At 51.8% G+C, this 17351-nt stretch overlaps 6 protein-coding genes across 6 annotated transcripts in view; 5 read left to right on the top strand and 1 right to left on the bottom strand.

The window, feature by feature from the left end:
* The first annotated feature begins 168 nt into the window (after positions 1-168).
* GUITHDRAFT_151143 (hypothetical protein) lies at positions 169-2198 on the top strand. Its single transcript, XM_005837325.1, has 10 exons — positions 169-188; positions 602-677; positions 725-782; positions 866-968; positions 1019-1072; positions 1202-1267; positions 1313-1393; positions 1442-1591; positions 1698-1778; positions 1835-2198. Exons 2-10 carry the CDS (start codon positions 638-640, stop codon positions 1907-1909), a joined length of 708 nt encoding a protein of 235 aa, XP_005837382.1. The 5' UTR covers positions 169-188; positions 602-637; the 3' UTR covers positions 1910-2198.
* A 1900-nt stretch (positions 2199-4098) lies between these two features.
* Positions 4099-4638, top strand: GUITHDRAFT_103636 (hypothetical protein; the record flags this gene model as incomplete). The annotated part of the gene is made up of 4 exons (XM_005837326.1): positions 4099-4230; positions 4279-4346; positions 4405-4474; positions 4519-4638. 4 exons carry the CDS (start codon positions 4099-4101, stop codon positions 4636-4638), a joined length of 390 nt encoding a protein of 129 aa, XP_005837383.1.
* Positions 4639-8154: 3516 nt separating this feature from the next.
* On the top strand, positions 8155-8633 carry GUITHDRAFT_103637 (hypothetical protein; the record flags this gene model as incomplete). Its single annotated transcript, XM_005837327.1, has 4 exons — positions 8155-8157; positions 8249-8333; positions 8377-8448; positions 8497-8633. 4 exons carry the CDS (start codon positions 8155-8157, stop codon positions 8631-8633), a joined length of 297 nt encoding a protein of 98 aa, XP_005837384.1.
* Positions 8634-8896: 263 nt separating this feature from the next.
* Positions 8897-10007, bottom strand: GUITHDRAFT_159364 (hypothetical protein). The gene is made up of 2 exons (XM_005837328.1): positions 9803-10007; positions 8897-9322 (listed from the first exon to the last, which is right to left on the bottom strand). Exons 1-2 carry the CDS (start codon positions 10000-10002, stop codon positions 8941-8943), a joined length of 582 nt encoding a protein of 193 aa, XP_005837385.1. The 5' UTR covers positions 10003-10007; the 3' UTR covers positions 8897-8940.
* Positions 10008-11495: 1488 nt separating this feature from the next.
* On the top strand, positions 11496-13029 carry GUITHDRAFT_161782 (hypothetical protein; the record flags this gene model as incomplete). Its single annotated transcript, XM_005837329.1, has 2 exons — positions 11496-12710; positions 12755-13029. 2 exons carry the CDS (start codon positions 11496-11498, stop codon positions 12884-12886), a joined length of 1347 nt encoding a protein of 448 aa, XP_005837386.1. The 3' UTR covers positions 12887-13029.
* Positions 13030-13594: 565 nt separating this feature from the next.
* GUITHDRAFT_161783 (hypothetical protein) overlaps positions 13595-17351 on the top strand; it is a gene marked incomplete at its 5' end in the record, with an annotated part of 9245 nt that continues 5488 nt past the window's right edge. Inside the window, 8 exons of the mRNA XM_005837330.1 lie at positions 13595-13701; positions 13762-13881; positions 13928-14206; positions 14260-14320; positions 14397-14808; positions 14873-16521; positions 16706-16891; positions 17224-17316. Of these exons, the coding sequence (XP_005837387.1) occupies positions 13595-13701; positions 13762-13881; positions 13928-14206; positions 14260-14320; positions 14397-14808; positions 14873-16521; positions 16706-16891; positions 17224-17316 (2907 nt within the window). The remainder of the gene's footprint in view (positions 13702-13761; positions 13882-13927; positions 14207-14259; positions 14321-14396; positions 14809-14872; positions 16522-16705; positions 16892-17223; positions 17317-17351) is intronic.

Below are 17351 nucleotides of genomic sequence, written 5' to 3' on the forward strand. Positions count from 1 at the left end.
ACCCAGGCCTTTCCCTCGTCACTACCCACCACCTGCTCCTGTGGGAGTAAAATGTCCTCTGAAATACATGCGAGTACCCCTGCATGAGAGTAACAACCCTACCCGCTAATGTGCTACAGAGCACCCGCCCCCTGCCACCCCTCCAAAATACCTTAAAATGGAGGAAGAGCGCAGGTGAAAATTGGCAGGTGAGGCAGGGACGAAGCAGAGGAGCAGGCAGAGGAGCAGGGAGTATGGGAGGAGGGAGCAGGGAGCAGGGAGCAGGGAGCAGGGAGCAGGGAGCAGGGAGCAGGGAGCAGGGAGCAGGGAGCAGGGAGCAGGGAGGAGGATAGGAAGGAGGGAGCAGGGAGGAGGATAGGAAGGAGGGAGCAGGGAGCAGGGAGCAGGGAGCAGGGAGGGAAGGTGCAAGGATCAGGGGTGTGTACATGTTGGGATACCGCAACTAAGCTCAGCTCAAAGTTTGAGTCAGGAAATTGCATAGAGATGTTCAAAAGTCAGGAATTGAGTTTCGCAAGAAATTTCATGACGTAACAACCAATTAATCTCCTCGGGTCGGTTTGCGGTGGCGTGGAAATGTGACTTGGCCTTCATATTCTTCTAGATGAGGTCAAGACCGCCCGTGCTCGCAGGAGCCACCATGGTGTCTGCCGTCTTCTATGCTTCATACCCCGCACAAGGTAGTTACCTCTCGTCGGCAACTTCTTCTTTTGATCAGTCCTGCAAGGATTCATGCTGTCAACGCCAATTCATCGCAAAGTTGCGAGAATCTCCGGAAACTACAGGTGTGGAACTCGATTTGATCTGGATTCGATCTACCGATCTCTCTTGCGCTCATCAAATTATGATGAGTTGTCCCTGCCATCAGAAACAAGGGATTCCCCGCTTCCCTGCTTCGCTCAGATGATAAGATACAAATCCAGAGGCAATCTACGACGCAGCCTCGTTCCATTTATCCCGTCATGTCGCAGGTTGTTGGAGCTTCGACAAGGTGTGAGAAAGACTGACTGTAAGTCGACAGAACCGAATAGAACCAGAAAGTCAAGCAGAGAACATGAAACCTCGATCAGCCGTGGTGAGTTGCTTTCTGCCTCATTGTCAATCAAGGATCGTATTTCTCATTGGCATCATCTTCACGCGTTTCTCTAGTCTCTTATTGCAGCCCTTGCTTCATCCTTCCTACATCCCTCATGCATCGCTGCAGGCCGTGGCAGGCTGCCGCCTCCTCCCATCGGGTGAGACTGAGTGGCTGCTGATCAAGCGCGGGAAGGTACGAGAGCGAACTCGAGGGGCTCGTCTGACTTGCAGGGAACAGCCGCCCTCCTACGGCGAGTGGAGTCTGCCGGGTGGATCAGTGGAGTTGGGCGAGAGCACTATAGCAGCAGCGAGACGCGAGGTGAGCGCCGTCAGAGGAGGGACGAGGGGCGCCTGAGTTACTGCCCAGCTGTGTGAAGAGACGAGGCTCTCGTCGAATGATGTGAAGTTCTTCGAAGATTCGTTCATGACTAGCGATGCTATTGTCAAAGATGCAAGAAGCGACGTGACGCTGTTCCATTACGTTATCGCTCAGCTGTTTGCCGAGATCAAGCCAGAGGTCTCTCCTGTCCTCCTCCTTCCCCGTTTCCTCCTCCTCCTCCTCCTCCTCCTCCTCCTCCTCCTCCTCCTCCTCCTCCTCTGGCGCCTTGTTGACCATGACGTAGGCTCAAGTGGTGGCGGGAGATGATGCTCTAGACGTGGGATGGTTTACCAAGGAGAAGATCCGAGAATCTTCCTTCGGCGCAGTATGTCCTACCAAAAGTGTCCTGAGGGCGAGACTGGCGTTGACCCCAGTTGCCAGGTATCCCCGGGGGTGCTGAGGGTGGTGGAGAGAGCGGAAGAGCTCAGGAGGGCAGGATGTCTTAAGCTCGATTGACCACTCTCCACTTCCTCCCCCCCCCTCTTCCTCCCCCTCCTCGTCCTCGTCCTCGTCCTCGTCCTCGTCCTCGTCCTCGTCCTACCACAACCGCTGGGGAAACACTCGATGCGGATCATCTTCTTGGTTCCAGTTGCCATCCACCGGGTCGTCCTGCAGGAAACAATGAACGAGAGCAGGGTGCCAAAAGGAGCGATTTCACATATTCGTAGTCGTCGAAAGTTCCCAGCTGTAGCCAGCGGGTGAGGAATGCTGAAGAAGCAAGCATAAACATCCTTACCGATCTCTGAATGACGTTCTCGATGTTGTACTCGTCCTCCAGCCCGTCGAACTTTGGAGGCTGTGACGCAAGTCAAGAAGGGAGAGCGGGGGTTTGGACTGAGGGGTTCACCTCGAAAGTGAGCTCCTGGAACCGGTCGTCGTCCACCTCTTTCTTCTTCTCCTTCTCCATCTCGTCGTCGTCTGCCCAGTACGCAAGGTCCACCTGCCGCACAGGTCAGGATACAGCGCTCTCCTTGCTCCTATATACCTTCTCCACCAGGCTGATGTTGACCCTGTCCGTTCCAAGGTCCCAGTCATTCTTGCGGAAGACGTAGACGAAGTCTGTCTCGTTGACTGACCAGCTGTTGTCAGCAGTCCTTAGGGGAAATGAGACAAGCATCACTTGTTGAGATGAAACCGTATCGCACTCCACCCTGTTCTGTCTTGAACGAAACCCTAAAGGTGTCTGAGTTGTTGAAATGTGCAGTCGTTGCATCTCACCAGTCGCCGACCTGTAAGGGTGCGTCTGGTTGGTTCTTGAACGGGGTGACAAGCTCGCTACTGTTGGCAAAACTCTTCAAGAATTCCTTCCTCTGCTTGGCAAGGTTGTTGGTTTCAACGCTGTCAAGGTGTATGTTCAACAGTTTGAGATGACTCTCGTTTCTCAGGGGCTCGTGGTGCTGCGTCATCTGTCGAAGCTTCACGTTGAGTACGGGCATGAAACGTCTCTAACCTCAAGGTTTGTGATGTTTTCTTGGTTTCTTGAGTTCCATTTGTCTGGGATAGCACAGGCACGTCAGGGAGAACTAAGACTTCAAGGAGATCATCTTTCACCCTCCGCATCTGAAAGATAGAATTCGTCTTCAATCGCATCTTCATCTTTTTCACCCTGCAGGCAGTCAATGAGAACTCCGGGCTGTCGCATACAACCTTGGCGTCCTTGGTCCAAATTCTTCCATTCTGCCATCCAAGATCAGGGTTGCGGTGAGAACAGGAGGACAAGGTTGGATCGTTTAACCTTTACGAAGAAATCCAGAAGCTCCTTGGTGTTCTCAGTCTTCTCGTCGTCATCCTGTGAAAGGAATAAGTGAGGACACGGCAGCGTCCAAGTCCAATCACGTCAACAAACGCTCCATGCGCGGCGGGCCCTTCATTCTCTTGCATGGCCGCCTTTTCAACATCGATGACAGTGGGTTCTGATCCGGCACTAACAGATTGAACTGCGTCGCAGGTTAGATTTCACTTGTCCCTCTCCTCCCACTCCTGAAGTTCTCACCATCATATTCGTCAACATTGATGGTCTCATATTCGTCGCCTGCAGAGTTTTCTTCATGTTGGACAAGTTTCAAGCATCGCCTGTACCTTGCGGCATGTCCATGATCGGGCCATCATCTAAAGGCTCCGACCCCCCTCGCAGGCGCAGCTTCATGCTTGTTTGAGCTTGAGAGTTGGATGCTCCAAGGAGAGGACTGAGAGGGTTGCAGCCGAGAAGCAAGCATGCAGGCCGAGAGTTTGACGCCCTTCCCTGCATGATCGGCAGGCTTACGACCATCATCGCCACCGCTATCGCTGTTGCTATCGTCCGCCCCACCATATTTTCCACAATTCAACCACCCCCACCCCTATCTGGACCTCCGATATTACCCGGTGCTCTGTTCTCCTCCCCCCGATGATCCATGCAGGCAGCCCGGGCAGACCTTAGGGAATGAGGGGAGGGAGACGAGGAGGAGGGAGACGGAGATACGAGTAGAACCACAAGCTTCCCAGCATCGAGTGTGTCTGCACAATGCCATCATTGCATGTCGGTCTGTCATCACTTTCTCGTCCGCAACAACCTTGCTAGACGCTGTCTGTTGTGAACCTTGTTGCACTCACTCATAAACCTTGCTTGATTCTCACTGACCCATTCAGATCCTTCAAGGTCTGAGATGACGCTGGGAGAAGCTTCGAGGTCGTCCATGCATGTGACTGCTCACTCGGCCAACATGCGCTGCTGCAGGCCCATGAGAGTGATGTGTGTGCATGGCTGGCGGACCAGCCCTTCTATCATGGAGTTCCAGGTTCACTTAACAACTCTCCGACAGGAGCTGACGGCTCCGTGCGATCAGACTGCCGAGCTACGGAAGCGCTTGCCAGGGCTAGAGTTTCACTTCATGGCCGGCCACATGAAGGAGAGGTCCGCCATTCCAGTTCATATCTGCATGTCGCTGAACCTCTGGACCTTATGACTGCAGTGAAGCTTGCGACCCAACCATCGCCACGCTCTTCGAGGGCCCATACTATGCTCACTGGGGGTTACACCAGGTGTGTGCGAGTCTTCAGTCCCCGGGGTCACTCGAATCTTGCAGAGCGAATCTGAACAAACAGCCAACATCAAGAAAGCAGTCCATGACGCGCTGGAGTTCATCAAGAAGAATGGACCTTTCCAATGTGTGATTGGCTTCTCACAGGTGAAGTATGAGGACTGATGGGGCCGCTGCCATGGTCGAGTGTCATAACCTGTCCTGTTTTCAACACCAGGGCGCGGCTCTTGTAACACTGCTTGCGTCTTTGTATCAGCGAGAGGGCAAGACAGATTTACCTGTAAGACCTCCCACCCCAATCAAGTATACTCATGCACATGCTATGCGGGCAGGTGATAGTCTGCGTGTGTGGCGTTCGGCCGGATCATAGGATGCAGAGCTCGTTTGTAGAAGAACTGATTGGGTCAAACCCTTTGAGCAAACAGATTCGCGAAGAAAATCTCTCAGCGAATATTCTTAAAGTGCGATCTTTGCATATCTTGGGGCTGCAGGTAGGGATTGACTGAAGGTGACCTGGTTTGACAAGCAAGTTTCAGGATCCACTGCTAGAGAGAGGAAGGGCTCTCCTTCAAGTCTGCAACCTGTCTGAACATGAAACCTGTGCTCACTTGAGTTCAGGTGTATGAAGATGAGACTGCTACAGTGTTCGAGCATTCGCGGGGGCATCAGGCGAGTGTGTTCTTGTTCTTACACAAGTCTGAAAGCACAATCAGTTTCCGCCGTGGGAGGAGAAGCTGATGTATGATGACATTGCAAAGTATCGCTCTTTGAGAAGTGTGTAGATGTGACTGAGATATTTACAGATGCATCACATCCGCCTTGTCAGCTTTGCCAGAAGACTCTGGGTTCAGTGAACTTCAGTGTACATTAGCGTAGAAGAACGTCCTGAGATCTGTCTGCCATGTTCTACTGCATAACGATAGTCTCGTGTCAGATGTGTCTTTCACGATCGTTTGCTCCATGCGAATAGGCTACTTCAGACAGAAAGGAAATATCTGAAAGGGCGACGGGTTGCTCAGAATCCTCAGGACAGCAGAGCATTTCTGTTGATGACGTCGAGGTGGGGTCCCCTCGGAACAAGACAGACATGTCTGTCAGGGAGTACAAGAAGTGGTGTCATGAGGAAGATTTCTATGTGTATTCTTCGAATTTACTTCATCTCAATCTTGATCCTGTCATGTGCTACACTCTAAGCGTTGTTGCCCATAATCTGCTGGGCCCAGATCTTGCCCTGACAACAAACGTCAACAAATGTCATGTCATGTCGTAACCTGGAAATTCACCGCAGTAACTCCGGCATCATGTCCGGCATTGAAATTCATCTTTGCGCTATCGCTGCCATCTTCGAAGTACGGGGTAGACTCGGCGCAAGCGTGGCCAGCAGTATACTCGTTGCAGTCACCATCTCCATCATATTGCTGCAAACATCACATTTAAACCATAAGGAGAAACCACTGCTTCAGTGTCGGAAAACTTTTATGAGGATAAGGAATATATGCTTTTTGTAGAAAAGTTTTCTTCATCCATGTTGAAATGTGAAAATTCAAGTTGCAATTCATACCATGGCTGACAAAAATAGCCGAACAAACGCAGCAAGCAATGCATATTGACAGCTGAACAAAAGGGCATTGAAGCATCCATCATGTCATGGCTGCAATGCTGCAGACTAACAACAGCTCGTATCAACCATCACAACGGAGACAATAGCAGTCATGTAACCAGACATCCACACTTGACAGCAGTCGATAAGACATTTGAGGAAAGAAACTCAGAGAGGTCGTAAGGGAATGTTTTCACTGGCTGAAGGGCATATCTTTTACCTCAACTCAAAACTTCACGCCTGCAACAGCAAACCAAGAGTATGGCTAATTCACACTTGGCAAGTAAGGGAGAGGTTAGACAACTAGGAGGGGGATGAAAACAACTGTCGAGGAAGAGGGAGGAGGCAGGAGGAGCTCAGATGCATCATTCTTTCACCACTCACATTCCTCTTCACTCACCAGCGATGTGAAGCGCGCGGAAGCCATTCTGAGAAGCTGAAACATGATCGGCCCTGCTCTATTTCGGGAAGCGGCGGTGCCTACGCGGGGATGAGGCCCAGTGGTACCGGCGGCCCCCGCCAGTGTGCAGTGCCGCGGTGCCGTGACCGGGGCCGGCCGCGGGCGGGCAGCCAGCCCGGGCCGCCCTGACACTGTCCGGCGGCGGAATCACCGTCCGATCCTTGCAAGTGACTCCGGGCCAAAGTGACGGAGCACAAGTTTGTTAGACTTGTACTATGCCAAAGTCACGCAGATATCACATCGACCTTACGGTTGTAACAAGACAGTTCAAGTTTGCTCAAGACCGAATTTAATGCACACTAAACCAGAATTGAGGAGCACATGAGAGATAGACTGTATGCTAGTCAACGGTTAACTCGGCGCTATCTGACTGGCACGGCTGGCATACGCTCCATCCCGGGTCCCCCCGAGTTCAACGGCCCAATTCTGTCCGAGGAAACAGTAGTACGTTACATCGCCGGACGTCACATCGGAAAGTCACACAAACAAGAGAATGTCAGCAAACTTCTCTCGTCTTCTCTTTTATCTTCTCTCTTCTCAGACACTCTTTACTCTATCTCTCTTCATTGCATCCGCTCGCTATGCATCTCCCTTATCTCTTTGCTGCACATCTAATAGCCCTGCATGATGGTTATTGCCCGCTCAGCCTAACTGTGAAGTTGACGCCGCAGACAGCCTTATCGTATCTCGACTTGGAACTCTGCTGACATTCTCTTGTTTGTGTGACTTTCTGACGTCCGATGTAACGTACTACTGTTTCAGAAACTCGGGGGGAGGATGGAGCGTATGCCACTGAAGACCCCGAGGGGGACCACTCAGTGCGGACACTGGCAGGCTGGCAGTCGGCAGGATGAGGGTATGCTCAGTGCCGGGGAGCCAGGCTCCGAGGCTCGCCGACTCCGAGTCGCCGGACGCCGCGGGGCCCGCGATCCGATCATCAGCCACAGTGCCGCGGGCGGCGGCCGGGCCGGGCCGCCCGGGCCCGGGCGCCGGGCCCGGGGGCCGGCGCCGCATGGCGCCCCCCGGCCGGCGGCGCCCTGCGCGGCGCCGGTGGGCAGTGGCCCCGGCGCGACGAGGCGGCAATAATGCAGCGGCGGCAGCGCACCACGTGCATGCGAGTAGCAAAGGAGCAGGGAGAGAGGACAGCAAGGACGGGGGATATATGATGATAAGAGCAAATTGGAGGGTGGGCAAGCAGGATTCCTCCAGAGTAGCCTGGAAGACGAGATAATAGAATTAAGATATGCTTGAGGGGAGACAGTAGCTGCGAAGGATATATAGCAGAAGAAGAAAAGACGAAAGGTCCACAACGAAACTTGAGTAGGTTTGAAATTTGATTAACAAGCAGAGCAATCAAGTGAGATAAGCCGCAAAATAGGGTTTGGAAAGACCAAGAGCGCATTGCAGGCAGCCCTATCCTTGTTTCCCAAATTTAGGGTTTTGCAAAATTTTGTCCCGAAAGTAGACGATCCTGACTTATGCCAAGCCATTCATGAGTAAAACGAATTCAGGGATGAATTGAGAAGCCGAAAATCTTTCCACAGCATTCTGACAATATCAATAGTACTGGAGCTGCTTGGAAACAGAGTTTGAACGCCTCTTGCTTTTTTCTTGGCAGCAAATGGTATTCAAGCACTTTTCTTTGTGCCTCATTTCTTTTCTGCTTTCACGGTTTCCTTGCCATTCATTGCGTTGGAAGTGATTCTCGATCGCAGAACGCTGACAAAAAGCAAGCGGTATTGGACCTCAGCAGACATGTTGATCAGAAAGTTCGCGTCAAATTTTCAGGAGGTCGTGAAGGTGATAATCTTCTTAGTTTGATGACACTCTCAAATCCATGCAGTGGAGGGCAGGCTGAAGGGGTTTGACACGCTGGTGAATCTGGTGTTGGATGAGTGCATCGAGTACATCCGCGGTAAGAAACATGCTGAGACAGCGCTGTTGTCTGTGACTCCCTCTTCAGATCCTGACGACCCCTACAAGCTCACCAATGAAACTCGACAGCTGGGGTTGATTGTGTGCAGAGGAACTGCTGTCACACTAGTTTGTCCATGCGACGGTATGATGGAGATTGCCAACCCTTTCATTTCAGCTGAGTGATGGGACCCGCACTGTAAACGTTTATCTGGTTACAGAGGTCGTAAAGATATTGAGTTTGTGATTCGAATTGTGAATCAAATGGATTTACCCGCAAGGTGTTGCGTGTGATGGAAGCGTACACCTTGCGGGTGATGGAAGCGTTTGTCGGAGACATTTGAGACTACCAGCCGGGAATATCCCAATCGTGTAACCTAACAGACATGTCGTGGAAGCATCAAACCAGCCCGACACAAGCATGCTTCATATGGCAAAGAACAGAAAGTATCACATGCAATTTCGTTATCTATTCTTCACAGGTAATGACTTACTAATCGATATACTGTGCTACCCACTGAAACGCTTCCCTGTAACCCATCCTGCGGATCACACTCACCATGAACAATTCCATCGGGCGAACACCCTTCGGAAGATCGGCCTTTCCTGTCTTTCCTGTCAGGTATGACTGCAGACCCAGTGCCTGTCGCAACTCAGCCTCCGAGGCCGCACGAGGCTGATCGATCTTGTTTCCTAAGATAGCAAAGGGGATCCCAGCTAACTGATCGTTGCTCAACAGCTTGTCGAGTTCTGCCTTGGCCTCTCCAAAGCGATTTCTGTCGTTACAATCCACCAAGAAGATGATAGCATTGACAGCTGTGAAGTAATCTTGCCAGAGCTCGCGTGCTACATCGTGCCCTCCCAAGTCATGTACCCTACACAAACATGGATTAGAAAGCCTCCAAAATTCAAGTTTGAAGAGAGCAGGGGAGGTTATCTGCCAGTGATCATGTATGAAATGACAAAAGAAGAAAAACTATTCAAGCGAGATCAGCACGTAGGATAAAGACAGCATGTGAGGAATGGGAAGACTAACTGCAACAGTCCGTTGAGTGGTAGAGTAATACAGCAAGGAAATGCAAAGAGGGAGACAAAAGCAAGCAAGTGCACAAATAACAAAGGAGAACAGATCTTGTCTTCTTTTCAACAGCAATCAAAGCGTTCATGAAGCATATTCTTGTTCAAACGAACATAACCAGAAGCTTGCTGGGTGCAAGGAACTCCTCAAATAGGAAATAAATACAACAGACTCTTATCTGTCCACCTCTAGCATAGGGCAAGACTGATTCCTTGGAAACTCTCTTCTAATTTATACCCATCGTTCCATCCCCTCTGAAACAATCGCCATGGTTCACCTGAAGCGCAGTTTGCCCATGGTCAATTCCTCGTCGTGAGGATGCTGAGTGGGCTCCAGCTGAGCAACCTTCTTCTCCTTGAGCATGTGAAGGAGAGTTGTCTTGCCGGCATTGTCTAGGCCAAGGAAGAGAATCTTCGCGCGCTTGTTGCCGAGCCCCAGCCATGACAGCACCCCCTGGAACCAGTTCACAAGAAACATGCCGCTAGCCCCCGCGATGCCGCAAGAGGGACCCGTAAGGACACACGGAGGGTGGGGTATCATTTGGGGAGGGGTGTTTATTTGTACCGGGTACTTCCTAGAAAAATGTCTTATCACGAACGGGTACTGTGATTGACTGAACCGGTCATGTTCTCACGGTTGGATTTCATTGGAAGGGTGCAAAGGTAGGGTGGAAGCATTCATGTGTCGATGCGATGGGGTAGGTATTCCCTGAGGGTAGGGTGAAGCGAGAAGGCAAGTGCAGGGGTGGGGTACAATCTCCAATTGAATCGACTGAACTTCTGGTTGAACTTTCAACAAATAGTTACAAATATTGGAGAAATACTCCAAATGTCTTTTTAATATTTGAAAATGTGTGTTCAATATTTGATTTAAACTATATATCCCCATAAATTCACTATGAACTTTTGAAGAATGTTAGAGACCTTCCATATTTGGACAGGTGTAGAAAATGTTTCTCTAGATATTTCAAATCTTAGGAAGTGGTTCACAATATTCAAATCTAACACGAATGAAACAACGGAAACAAGAACCTTTGGCACATATTTTCGCCGTTTCATGTTGTGTATGAAAATGTCTCTGAAATTGTTTGATTGCTCCAATGTATTCTAATTTGTTCGATATTTTGTCTTATATTTGACTCAATAATTTCAAAGATAATTCATATATTTGGTCTATTGAAAATTCCATTTCTGCGTGACGTCACCTCCACATCCCGCACCCGTACATACCTACCCCTTGGCTCGAACAACCCTATGAGCAAGTACCCGTCCTTTTGTCGATCTCAAGTACCATAGTGACTGGTCATACTACCCTACAACATTATACCCTACCCCCTATTACCCCTCATAATCACCCGTGCTCGGTCTTGGCAGCTTCTCGGCACCCCTCCAGGGTACTTGAACACCCTACCCCTGGTCCCCTTTCCCTTTATAAGTCGAAAACCGACGGGCCCGACCTTACCGCCGGGGCCACCCGGTGTGTCTATTACTGAGAATTTGATGCGCTTTCAGAGAACCTTTGAAATGGCGTGCCGCTGTGGAGGAAGATCTTTCGGCCAGTCTCTTGACAAGTTAGCGTTGTATCTCCCTCTCAGTCATCATATAACTTCCGTTTGAACATGATCTCCTCCCCCTCACCTCCTCCTCACTCGAGTCTGCTCTCCTGGCATGTGTTGGCTCATCACTATCCCCAACTCCGTTTCATTGTGAAATTGATGCCCAATGATATGAGAGCAATTTAGAGAATACATCGCTTCCAAGAGCACAAATTTGTTTAGATTCTCTATTTCATTCTCTGTAGTTTGCAACCAGCCTGGAAACTCTATGTATCTATTGAATTTCACCACCATCTATAGTCCAGGTCATTTTGATTTGTTGATTTCTCTCCTAGATTCGCTGCATTCAAACTTCAAATGTATTAGCACTAGAAAAGAAATGCATCTGATTGGTAATGACTTGATTTTGTTCAGAATGGAAATAGAAGTGGGAGATGATATCTCCTTGTTGGAAGGTGAAATTTCAGCGATGGAATTCAGATTATCGCAGCTCGAGCAGGAGAAGGAAAAGTTAGCAATCTCGAGGACAGTGAACGCAAACCACATCGCAGCTTTGGTCCAATGCCATGGATCTCTATCCAAGCAGATCCTGCAAAGATTCGATAGCTGTGCTACCTCTGAATCTAGAATGAAAGAATGTCTGCATGAGGTGTTCAAGGAAGTCATGGATGAGAAAGAATACTTGAAACAAGTCGACGGAGCCGTTGGGGATCTCAAAACATTCATGGATCGCAATAGCATGTTTCTGAATACTCTCGTGGAAGCAATTTCGCTCATCAACGATCAAACGGATAAGAAATCAAGGACAAGCGTCTCCTGCCTTGACCAGCTTCGAAAGGAGGCAGCTTACGAGCTAGCAAGGCTGCAAGATTGTTTTGTGCATTCTGAGATAGACAAGACCGATGCGTTGGTGCAACTGCAACAAAACTTGACACTTGAGAAGGTTCTCAACGAGCAGATAAAGAAAATCTCTTCCGGAGATCTTGAAGTTGATATGCCCGTGAACAACTCTGTCGAGCAGTCCGTAGTTACGAAACAGAACACAATCAACGCTCTGAACAAAGATGCAGATACACTGAGAAGCGAGGTGGAGAGTGTCTTGCTGAATGAGCTGAAGAAGTCGCAGGGGATGTCGATCAGGGAAGGCGATGCAGAAGTAAGACTGGAGCAGAGCAAGGAGAATGTGCTGTTTCTTGAGAAGATCTCGAGCATCGCAAAATTGCACGTATTTTGCGTTGAGTTGTTGAGAGTTGTGATGCAACACCGATGTGAAGAGCAAGACAGGAGCCTTGACTCTCTGCAAACAGTGCTGCAGGTTCTTGAAGTGTTGTCCGGCCTTCTTCTAAACGCGGGCAGCATCTTTAAGTTTGCTGATGTTGATAAGGAAAATCAACCGACCAACAAGCCGGAAAACTCTGCAATTCTGACGCAGTACATGAGCTTGAGGAGGAAGGTAGATAGCCAGGAGCAATGTCAGGCTGAATCTCTATCGTTGTTCTCTCGTTCAGCGAAGGACAACGACGTCAGGATTTCGGCTTTCAAGAGTCTCGTTTGGGAGACAACAGACAAGAGAAAGTCTCCTGAGTCAAGCTTCGTCTGTGTAGAAGATGCCATGGCGGAGCTGGAGAAGGTGCAGCTCATGTCTTGAAAACTCCCTATCTTACTGTTGACCAGGTCAAAGCGAAACTTGAAACAAACCTGTTGAAAGTTGGGAAGCTACGATCAGAACCAAGACCAAAACTTTCAGATGTGTTTGTTGACTTCTTCTTGAACCCACAGGCTTTGATACCCAGATACGATTCGTAGACACTTGGCAAGAAAGTTGTTTCAAAAGCTGAGAGTTTTCAAAACGCTCAGATACAAACTCCTGCACTTAGGTCCAGTGAAACTTGACATTGAGGCAACAGCTGAGAGTCACGATCTTTTGTAAACATATATTGATCGAACGCAAGCGTCTCTGGCCGAGTTTGAATTTTCAAACATTCATTTACCACGCCTCAACCTTAGTTTCAAGTTCCATGCCTGCTGAGCTGGACATGTGACTACGGATCTTGCTACCTTCCTTGTGGGGAATTAGAATTGAATTCGTATATTTGAATTCAAAAATATTAAATGAAAATTTGAAAATTTGTAAGAATTTTTGGAGTTATGCTTGAAAAGGAGGTCGGGGGAGAGCGCCCAATGCTGTGTGATGTGGCGATGGTGGTGTACATGGCGACAGCGAAGCATGATGGCAGTGATAGGAGAGCACATGTGATGCAGGGAGGATGACGGGAATCATGTGAAAGATAAGATCGGTGATGATGAGGGAAAGAGAATATGTAGTCTTACTAGAAGCGGAACTCAAGGATTACGTTGCAAATTGAAAGCCATTCATGGCAGAGCTTCGTTTCTAGGCAGTGACGACGTTTCCTTACAGAGGCGAAGCCCCTGGCATTGGCATGAAGAACAAATAGGATAGGATCAGGTTTGTGCTTGAAGACTTGACGCCGGACAGCTATCGTTTCATCCACAATGTCTGGCAACTTTGAAAGACAGTTACAAGCCGACCTCCATCTGTTCAAGAGCGAGGGAGGCCGCAAGTTTCCGAAGCTTCGAGATTGTGCAGAACGAGCAGATCGGTGAGTGCAGACATGCGCATCGTCCTGTCTTGGACTGACTCTCCTGCCTCGCCCCTCCAGCTACCTCCGCGAGCTGAGCGAGGGGGGGGCGACCACGGATCAGGAGTTTGCCACAGCGTTGAGGCAAGTCGGCGAGATTCTGAATCCTGGGCTGATAGCGATAGAGACGAAGAATGCAAAGTGAAGCTGAGAAGAATGCTTGCTGCGATTCTGATGGATACTGCAGGTTCATGTCCATGGGGTGGGGTTATATTACTCGACTCGCCATGTACGATGCGATAGAGCGCGAAGCTTTCACCGCGGTGGGTCAGGCCATGAAGCAGGCGTGCGACAGCCATGGCGATGAGAATGTTCAGCTACGCGTCTTGCAGTGTATCACTGCATCCATGCAAGCTCCGACGCTCCTGTCCTCTCGCCAGGCTGTCTGCACGCTGGTGGAGAGTATCCTATCTTTGTACCATAACAAGAGCGCGACGATCTCAAATACTGCTGCTGCAACATTGAGGTGTGGATGACAATGATGGCACTCTCAAGCATCTCATGCCTCTTCCTTGGCAGGCAGAGTGTGTGTACCTTGTTCGAGTTTGCCTGCCATGCCTCGGACCCCGCGTCGTTTGCGGTGCACCACCAGGAGAAAGCGAAGGAGCAGGCATGCTTGCTGTTTCCTTTTTGTCTCGTCTGATCGTGTGGAGCAGCAGGATGAACAAGACGGTGAAAAAGTTGAGCTAGATGGCAACCAAGACCTGCAGGCAGAGCCAGACAAGTCCCGCACGAGGGGAGAGCTGCACAGAGCTGCGGTTCTCCTTGCGGCAGAGAGCATCGCAAACGCTTGCACGATTCTGCAGGAGCTCGGGGTGCTAGCAGGAGGAGATCCGTCCAAGGTGTTGAACATCAAGACACATGCAAACATCGACCTGCTCTGCCTTGAGGTCATCGACGCCGTTCTCCGAGCTCAGATGCCCTTCTGCTTGACGCACAGCAGCGTGCTCGGAGTACTTCGAACCAGCACCTGCCCGATGATCGTCAAGAAGTTGCAGAAGTGCATGGGAGCAGGGAACAGGAAGGAGCAGAAGTTCAACTACTGCATCAGAACCTTCCGCATCGCAGGTCGCCCCCTCTCCCCCCCCCCCCTCCCCCCCGCTTCTCGCACTTTTGTGACCCACCACTGCAGGAGCCATCGTCTCATCGCACCACCAGGCTCTCCTCCTCGACATCTCCAACATCATCTTCGTCATGACCCACATCATCACCACTGATCTTCCTGCCTGGCAGCAGCACCTTGCCCTCGAGACCCTGAGGACGTTCTCCCTCCAGCCCCAATTTCCTCCTGCTATGAGCGGCCTCTTCCAAGTCCCGTGCAGCAACCTCGCAGAGGAGGGCCCGGGAGGAGACCAAGGCAGCAACATGCTCCTGGAGATGATCAAGGCGCTGGAGAGGATCGTGCGGAAGGTGCTGGGATCTTTGTCACAGGGAGAGGCCGCAAACTCGACAGGAGGGCAGCCAGCGCGAGTGCAGCTGGAGGGGATCGAGCCAATGACGGGCAAGCTGAAGTTGTATGACATGCTGGGGCAGGTCGGCCCTGAGCTTCCCCCTGGAGTTGGGAGCGAGCTGGCGTTGTTTGAGCTGGCCCTCCTCGTGCTGTGTGACGTGGCAAAGACGATCGGGAGCATGACGGGAGTCGTCCGTCACGTCGACTTCCCCCACAGCCTCGCGGGTCACCCGCGTTGCAACTCGGAGGTGATGATGCAGAACGTGCAGGAGACGCGGAGGATGGTGGAGCTCACATGGCAACACCTCCTTCCTGGGCTCCAGCTCGGCATGATCAGCGTGCAGTCGACGGCCTTCTTGGAGCCGCTCATCGACGCCTACGTCTCCTACACGCAGGCGTGTGCCGTACTGCAGATGGTGGGCCCTCGAGACAAGGCCCTCGCTCCCCTGTGCCGCTCTGCTCTGCCAGGAGGAGCACCTGACGGGTCGGCGGTGCCTCTCCATCCCCACAACATCCTCATCACGAAGGCCCTGATGCTGCTGGTCTTCGACATGGGCGGCGTGCTGGGGGACTCGTGGAGCATGGTGCTGGAAGTGCTCCAGAGGCTGGACTCGGCCCTCATCGAGCGAGGCCTCCTCCCCGATAACCCGGGGAGAGGAGAAGATCCGCCCAAAGTGCTCGCGGAAGGATCGTGGAGCGAGGGGAGGATGGAGGCAGAGCTAGTCAAGCTCCGCCTGTACCTGGACATGATGTTCGAGCAGACGGACCAGCTCGACGACGAGGCGATAGTCGTCCTCCTTGGGTGTCTGTGCCGCGTCAGCATCAGCTCCATCTCGGGCTCCCGTCCTGACATCGTTGGGGCGAACGCGGCGGGGAAGGGAGAGAAGATGTTCGGCATCGACAAGGTCATCGTGGTCATGCTCAACAACCTGCAGAGGATGGGGAGGCTGTGGGAAGCTGCTGCTGCTGAGCTCTCCCGCGTCGCCCTCCACAACCGCGCGACCGTCAGGCGTTACGGCATGACATGTATAACGGAGCTCATGATCGCTGCCTTCAAGAACCGAGCTGGACGCCAGCCCGGGTCTCCCTCCACCCCGAGCACCCCGCAGAGCCCAGCACCCGGGCATCACGACGACCCCGCAAACTTTGACATGGAGCGGCGGATCCTGGCGGTGTACGAGGAGCTGTACCGCAGCCCGTGGGCAGACACCAAGAATTACGTGCTGGAGGGCTTGTACCAGCTGCTCCTCTCTTGCGGGGAGGACGTGGGCCCGGCATGGCCGCTAGTTCTCGCGCTGCTCAAGGGAGTCGCGCAGGATCAGGAGGAGCAGGTAGGAGGGTGTGGAGAGAACAAGAGGGGAGGAGAGAGGAGAGGTTGTCGAGAGCGCGGGGGAGAGGAGAGGAGGGGACGGGGAGAGGAGAGGGAAGGGAGGAGGACTTGGGAGGAGGTAGTGTCCAGCTGGGGGTCTAATGGAGGACGAGCAGCAGGTGCGCCAAGCCTTCATGTGCGTGCAGCTTGTCCGAAACGACTTCCTGTCTGCGCTGCCAGTCGACTGCCTGCAGCTGCTGCTAACGACGATCGGAGCGTACGGGTGTCAGGGGTCAGACCTCAACATCTCCCTCACCGCCATTACCCTGCTGTGGAACATCGCAGACTTCTTCGGCAGAGAGCGTCCTGCCCTCCTTGCGGCCTTCTCCGAGGTTGTTCCCTGCCTTCCCCTCGTCCCCACTTGCCTCCTCCCCAGTTCTCTCCCCTCCGCCTCTCTTCTCTTCTCCCCCCTCCTCCCTCCTCCCCTCCCTTGCTCCTCCTTCTTTTCCACTTGCCTTGCAACTCTCTTCTCCTCTTCTCCTCTTCCTACCCCCTCCTTTCTCTTTTCGTCTCTTCTCTCTTTTCCTTTCCCCTCCTCTGCTCTTCAAATGCACTCCTTGCTCCGTTTCACTTCCCTTACCTCTCTCTTCCCCTCCCTCCTTTCCTTGTCCCTTCTGCCATGCTTCGCTCTTGCTTCTCAGCGCTTGTCCTCAATTGTCCTCAGGTCGATTTTCATCCTCAAGTCCCTCGTCTTTCCGTCTCCGATGACGGTGAGCTCGTGAGCGAAGCAGACGACCTGGAGGAGGAAGCTCGACTGGTAGCCTCCTCGTCCACGTGCCTCCTCTCCTCTCC

The sequence above is a fragment of the Guillardia theta genome, assembly GCF_000315625.1.
Source record: "Guillardia theta CCMP2712 unplaced genomic scaffold GUITHscaffold_14, whole genome shotgun sequence".
In the NCBI taxonomy this organism is placed as follows: domain Eukaryota; class Cryptophyceae; order Pyrenomonadales; family Geminigeraceae; genus Guillardia; species Guillardia theta.

What these genes read in the sequence shown, in the direction of transcription:
- GUITHDRAFT_151143 (XM_005837325.1), top strand. Translation starts at nt 638, where the DNA reads ATGGTGTCTGCCGTCTTCTATGCTTCATACCCCGCACAAG. An exon ending in TTTATCCCGTCATGTCGCAG is followed by an intron (nt 969 to 1,018) that starts GTTGTTGGAGCT and finishes GTAAGTCGACAG; the next exon opens with AACCGAATAGAACCAGAAAG. An exon ending in TTGCCGAGATCAAGCCAGAG is followed by an intron (nt 1,592 to 1,697) that starts GTCTCTCCTGTC and finishes ACCATGACGTAG; the next exon opens with GCTCAAGTGGTGGCGGGAGA.
- GUITHDRAFT_159364 (XM_005837328.1), bottom strand. Translation starts at nt 10,002, where the DNA reads ATGTTTCTTGTGAACTGGTTCCAGGGGGTGCTGTCATGGCTGGGGCTC. An exon ending in ATGGGCAAACTGCGCTTCAG is followed by an intron (nt 9,323 to 9,802) that starts GTGAACCATGGC and finishes ATGTTTGTGTAG; the next exon opens with GGTACATGACTTGGGAGGGC.